The following is a 7,103-nucleotide window of genomic DNA, read 5'->3' as shown; positions in this document are numbered from 1 at the left end:
TGGTGAGCTTGAACCGCCAACCTTGCAGTTCAAACGGCTTTGCAGTCTGGCGCATTAACCCACAGAACCACACCAGGACTCCTAGGTGGTGTAAACAGATTGTAGTTTGCAATCGGCCAAGGTTGATGGTTCAAACCCACCCAGAAGCTCTGTGGAAGGAAGGCCTAGTAAACTGCTTCTGTAAAGATGATATCCATGAAAGTTCCATGGAGTAGTCTTACTGTGTAACTGAACAAAAACATGAGTACAAAAACATATATAATAACTTCAGAACAGCAAGACTAATATTATATCTAACAATATGATTGGTAAAAAGAGCTTAAGATTTTTTGCAGTCCTTTATTGTCCTTAGCATATATAACCCATTGCCATTTAGCTGTATTACAAGCCACAGAGACCCTATATAGGGTTTCTGTGACTTGGGGGTGGGGGGTGGGGAAATGTTTGTCTTTGGATTACTAATGAAGCCAAACATGAATTATCTGTTTGTGTCCATTATATACCAGCCCAAAGGGTCAAACGTGCCCACGGATTTTATCTGTGAGTGTGAGGGCAGGTATTTGGGGACAAGAGAATTAGGGATGAGCACCTGGGGGTAGGCAAAGGGGAAAAGCAGAATGCGTCACATACATTACCTCCACACTCAGGTTGTGTGCCGCTCCACGAGCCATTGGCTTGACAGGTCCGCTCTGATGATCCCCGGAGCGCATGGCCGGCTTCACAGCTGAAGCGCATCAGACTGCCTGGAGCAAAGCTATCCCCCAAACGGATGCCATGGCCTGGGATCCCAGGGTCACCACAAATGCCCATGCTGGTTCCTATGGACCAGAACCAAACAAATTGTGTTGTTTTTACCACAGAATAAAAGGGAGTAGACAACATGGAGAGAGAACGAAGTTGGGCCATTATTAAAGGGGAGCAGTGGGTTTCTGGAATGATGGGTAATGAAAACTGTGTGTGTAGCATAGGCTAGCTGGGCTGGCTTCTGCTCTATTACTCACTAGTCAAAGAACACAAACAGTCGAGGTTAAGGCTGAATCCCAGGGAGCTACATGGCAAGGGAAAGTAGGAAGGCTGAGGGAAGAAAATTCTACAGTGAAAATCATGCCTCCACCTTTGACCTGTGGCAATCTGAAATTTCAGTGGTCTAGGTTGATTACAAGGAGCTCTGGTAGCGTAGTGGTTACGAATTGGGCTGTGAGCCTTAAGGTCAGAAGTTTGAAACTATCAGCTGTTCTGCAGGAGGAAGATGAGGATTTCTGCTCCCGTAAAGATTTACAGCCTTGGAAACCCTATACAGGGTTGCTCTGAGTAGGAACCAACTCCATAGCACATAATCACCACCACTAGGCTAATTACATCTCCTCCTCTCGTTTACTTCTTTCCCACCCAACTGGATGCCCAAATCTGCTGATTCTACATTACCCTCTCCATTTCCAATGCCACTGTCTTAGCTTGGATGTTCAACATTCTCCTGCCTGAACTACTGCAAAAGCCTCCTAATCAATGTCCCTTCTTCATAAACTCTCCTTCTAATCCATCTTGCACCTTATCCTCAAGTCTTAGAAATGAACAACCAACAACCCCAATTCTTGCTTCTTTCCTGTTGAAATGTATCCATGGGCTTCTTACAAAATTAAATGCCTACAGGATAAAGTCCTGCCTTCCTTAGCATAGCTTCATCTCCTCCACAGAGCAGCTTGGACTGCGATCTTGGGCCTTTAATGGATTCCTTATTCACAAATTACTCAATGCATGTGTGCTCTAGCTCAAATGTCTTAGACCCTCTTATTTCACTCTTGCTACATTACTGCAATGATCTGGCTTTTGACATTGCACAAACCCATCCAAGAGAGTGCTAAGGAGCCAAGAGGTAAAGAACAAGAGAGAAAGCCACTGGATCTAGTGCCCGTGGAAGCCAGCACATTTTATAATACAAAGAAGTATAGTGGGCATCAGACTAGGCTGTGGTAAACATGAGGGAAGACAAGGATGACTAAGGAATAATGGCGTGAGAAGACAAAAGTTTCCAATTGCTGTGAAATCCATCTTCTCATGAACCTACATGTGTGGGTATCATGTGTGACCACAATCTAAGTGACCACATTTGGCTTGTTGGAGTCACTAAAATGCTTCATTCATGTATAGCTCACCAGTTACCATTTATAACTCTTCCAACCTCTTAATCTTGGAATGATGTTCTTTTCTAGTGTAGGCTAGACTCTGAAAAATACTTGAAACCACTGTTTCCCATTCTGCTTCCCATCAAAGCAAGGAGGATCAATCAACCTCCAATTCAAATACATGAAAGAAGAGGGTCTATCACATTTGGCTAGGCTTTCTTATCTTTTGAGGTTTTCCAGGGGGTAGATTATACAACAGGCATCACTGGATCCTCTTGAAAGCATCTTTGATGGTGAGCAGCTCTAACTCCCACATTGACTAGTGGAGCACAGCTGGAGTCAACACTATCACTAAATAACACAAGAGTGGAGCTCTCCAATCCTGGGGGCTTGTTCTGACACCATCTGTTTCAATGACAGAAGGGAGGCTGGGCAGAGTAAACAGATGGTAACTGTTGATCCTTTACTGAAGAGGTATACCAGCAAGATGGTGATACTACAGAGATGGGCAGTGAATGGTATAGTGCTGTTGGATAAGCACTGGACTGCTAACCACAGTGTCACAGTTCAAATGTACCACATGCTCCCCAGAAACCCTCTGAGGGTTGTCATGAGTTGCAGCTGATTTGATGGCACTTAACAACAATTTGTTGTTGATGCTAGGTGCCATAGAGTCGGCACCAACTCATAGCGACCTTATGCACAGCAGAACGAAACAATGTCCGATCCTGGGCCAACCTCACTACTGTTGCCACACTTGAGTCCATCGATGCTGCCACTTGGCCAATCCATCTTGTTGGGGGTCTTCCTCTTTTTCACTGCCCTTCCACCTTACCAAACATGATATCCTTCTCCAGCGACTGGTCCCTCCTGACAATATGTCCAAAGTATGAGAGATGAAGTTTGGCCATCTTGGCTTTTAAGGAGCACTCTGGCTGCACTTCTTCCAAAACAGATCTATTGGTTCTTTTGGCAGCCCATTGCACTTTCAGTATTCTCCTCCAACACCATAATTCAAAGGCATCAATTCTTCTACAATCTTCCTTATTCACTGTGCATATGAGGTTATTGAAAATATCATGGCTTGGGTCAGGCACACCTTAGTCCTCAAGCTGACATCTTTGCTCTTCAACATTTTAAAAAGTTCCTGTGCAGCAGATTTGCCTAATGCAATACGTTGTCTGATCTCTTGAGCATCTCTCAAATATCAGGAATCTCTGCATGTCTTTGATGGCCCAGGGACTTCTGAATCAAGGACTCGGGAGATCTTGTTATCTATCTTCTGAGTGCACTGACTATACAGAATGAGGCACAGAAACTTGACCATGGTGACCTTGAAAATGTATTTTCTAGGATGGCTCAATATACATTTCAGGAAGGGAGGCATGATGCCAATTGTATTCACTATTGTATACCTGCTTTACTTCCTAATCTCCTATTCTTCACAGCTTTCATTTTCTTATCTAAGGCAATTAAGTTATGAATCTTCAGCCTTAGCACTTAGAAAATCTCTTCTAATCCTGGCCTCAACCTGCAACTTCTTTTCTCTGGAGTTACAGGTTGGATTCCATGGAGTGGGTCAGAAGAACAATCATGTAGTTGGGTTACATATACTAACAGGTGGGAGATACTCAAAGATTTCTTTCTGGTTTCTTTTTTCCCTATCCTGCAGTTCTTCTTCCCATGGGGACCCAAGACCCCCAAAATAGATCAAAGAGACTTTAACATAATTAGCTCAATGTTCTGGAGAAACAGTTAGTGGGAAAAACTTTGTGCAAAGAGCTTATTCACAAAGGAACTGGATGCTTCCTTGTATCCCTTTCCTCTTTGGAATGCCTCTCCTTCCTGGAACTCACTCTGTGATTCATTCAGGCAACTTCCATGTGCATGTCTCCTGCTCCTCATGCCATCCTCCCCAACTCACTTCCACTAGAATTCCAAACAGGATAAAGTCAGTAATTCTGTTAGAAGCCCTTTCTCTTATTAAGTGCCATCGAGTCAGTTCTGACTCATAGCAACCCTGTATAGGGTTTCTGAGGAACGGTCAGTGAGTTTGAACCACTGACCTTGTGATTTAAACTGACCTTGAGGTCTAGTGCTTTATCCTATAGTGCCACACCAGTGCTACTCATAGAAATTAGCAGTTCAAAAATAAGTCACTATCTAAAAGGACTAGTGTTTCAAGGCTATAAGACAGAAGACTGTATTTCACAGGATAAGAGGTTAAGGGGAAGATGATAAGAAGGAAAGGAAAGCTGGATGGGACCTGTGAGTCTGAAAAGAAAGGAAATTGTTTAGAAATGTAGGAATGGGTTTAGGTCTGGGCTAAGTAACAGGAAGGTCTGAACGTCATAAACTCATGGAATCAATGGTCTGAACAGGACCCTGGCCATGTGTTGGCCTCATGAAGTTGTTTCCTCCTTAGTATCATAGTCTCTTGGATGTATAGGCTTGGTCAGAGCTGACTAAAAAATAAAGTTGGGCTCAGACCATGAAGGGCCAAAGTCCAGTTGGGACCTTTTAAAACTGGGCTCTCTACTTGTGAAGGTTGAGGTGCAAAAGGCCCGACTCCTTCTCATCCTGCAATCAATAGTTCACGCCTTGCAAGCTGGTCCACCTCCCACCTCTCAGCAGCCACAAGAGCTCCACTGCTCCCCGCCCTCCTCCACCACCACACACACACTTCAACTCCATACATCATACCTGAGCAGTGGGGGAGGGAACCTGTCCAGTGTCCGTCTAGACCACACATGCGGGTAGCATTTCCCACCAGCGTCCGTTTGCCTGTGCAACTGTACCGCACAACAGCCCCCACTGTGTAGCTGTCTCCAGACATATGGGCATGGGGCGGGGAGCCTGGGTGGCCACAGGACACCACTGTGGAGAAGAACAAACATGTCAGAAAATCCACACAGCAGCGGTGGAGTGCCATCACAGACCACCCATAGGCCTTTTGTAGTGAGAGGAAGGGAAGAAGAGAAAAGTCCCCTTATCTATGGAAGCAAAGTTTCTGCTGAGACACAGACTTGGCATCAGCAAACCACACCTACCCACCTGACTGTACAGTTTCCATATCTGCAAAATGAAGACTGTTGTTGTTAAATACCATCAAGCTAGTTCTGACCCATAGCGACCCTGTATAGATAGGCTTTCCAAGGACCAGCTGGTGAATTTGAACCTTTGACCTTGCGGTTCAAGCTGCACTTGCGGTCCAGTGCATTATCCCACAGCACCATACCGGGACTCCAAAGTGAAGAATAATACCTGTTATTTTAAGAGTCAAATAAGATAAATGCCAGCATGTTGTTTTGTTGTTGTTGTTAGGTACTGTTGAGTCAGTTCTGACTCACACTGACCCTATATAAGGCAGAAAGCTTAGGGGGCCTCTTGGAAAGAATTAATAGGAAAGCAAAGATTATCTCAAGGACTGGGGTCTCTGATTCTCTTACTGTTCCCCTGGTGCCTGGCCTAATGCCTACGACATATACAGTAGGCACTCAGTAAATGTTCATTGAGTAGATTCTCAGTGAGGGATGATTTCTAAGTACTATACTCCATAGCCTACTTCCCCACTACAGACATCTCCTGAGCAGCTATAATGGACCAGGCTGAGGCTCCCATGTGGATAAATGCCCAATATCTGCCACTTGACCTCTCCAAGTCTCCCTGAGGGCCTAGGGGATCTTTTGAAGGATGAAAGCATTCACTGTCCAACAGAAGGAAATACTGCCCAGTCCTGTGGCATCCTCACAATCACTGCTTTTCTTGAGGCCATTGTTGCAGCCACCCTGTCATTCCATCCAGCATACAGGAAAACAATAAGACTTGTTTTCATTTCCTTCTTGTCTTTAGTGCTCATCTCTATTTCCTCACGGGCATAGGGCATACCCAGATGTCTCTGGGTGGAAGGATGACAAAACTAGTATACCTATCAGTATATATGTCACCCTAAGAAGCCCTTCATTGGCTATAGATAACAGAATGAGGAGCAATTATAGTTTTTGTCCAACTGCATCTTACAATTGTCCCCATCAACTGCCCCTGACTTGTTCCCTTCAGTCTGCAAGTTCTCTTTTCTAGAAACATCAAAGTGTAATTGTGATAAATTAGTGATAAGCAAGAACCAGAACTGAGAGGTCACAGCTGGGGCAGGTGGTGCTGGCAGTGGCACTGGGCTTTGTCACCCCTTTGTTCAAGCCACAAGTTGATCTCAAGACTTTCAGTTACTCAAAACATATTTATTTAGTCCTACCATTTATGGAGTCCTGGTGTGGCACTGTGGGTTAATGCACTAGACTGCAAAGCCATTTGAACTGCAAGCTCGGTGGTTCAAGCTCACCAGTCACTCCTTGGAAACCCTATACAGGGTCGCTATGGGTCGGAACCAACTCGACAGCACTTAACAACAACAACAGCCATTTATATAACACTTCACTGTGTTCTTGAGGCACCTGTACATAGGCCAAGAGACAGTCATTCGAACACACTAAGAGGCTATTGAATGGTTTAAAATCAGGAAAAGTGTGTGCTAAGGTTGTATTCTTTCACCATAGTTATTCAATCTGTATGCTGAGCAAATAATCTAAGAAACTGGATCATATGAAGAAGAAAGGCTTGGAGGAAGACTCATTTAACAACTTGCAATATGCAGATGACATAACCTTGCTTGATGGAAGTGAAGAGAACTTGAAATACTTACTGATGAAAATCAAAGACTACAGCCTTCAGTATGGATTGCACCTCAATGTAAAGAAAACAAAAATCCTCAAAACTGGACTAATGAATAACATCATGATAAATGGAGAAACGACTGACGTTGTCAAGGACTTCTTTTTGCTTGGATCCAGAATCAATGATCATGAAAGCAGCAGTCAAGAAATCAAATACATACTGCATTAGGCAAATCTGCTGCAAAAGACTTCTTTAAAGTGTTCAAGAGCAAAGATGTCAGTTTGAGAACTAAGGTGCATCTGACCCAAG

The 7,103-nt window shown here is 44.1% G+C and overlaps 1 protein-coding gene across 1 annotated transcript in view; it reads right to left on the bottom strand.

Annotated features, from left to right (window-relative positions):
• CSMD2 (CUB and Sushi multiple domains 2) overlaps positions 1-7,103 on the bottom strand; it is a 933,956-nt gene that overhangs the window by 37,773 nt on the left and 889,080 nt on the right. Inside the window, 2 exon segments of the mRNA XM_006862126.1 lie at positions 636-818; positions 4,827-5,000. Of these exon segments, the coding sequence (XP_006862188.1) occupies positions 636-818; positions 4,827-5,000 (357 nt within the window).

This window comes from Chrysochloris asiatica, unplaced genomic scaffold, assembly GCF_000296735.1.
Source record: "Chrysochloris asiatica unplaced genomic scaffold, ChrAsi1.0 scaffold00047, whole genome shotgun sequence".
NCBI lineage: Eukaryota > Metazoa > Chordata > Mammalia > Afrosoricida > Chrysochloridae > Chrysochloris > Chrysochloris asiatica.
Note: the sequence above shows the minus strand (reverse complement) of the source record. Positions and strands in the feature narration are given on the sequence as shown.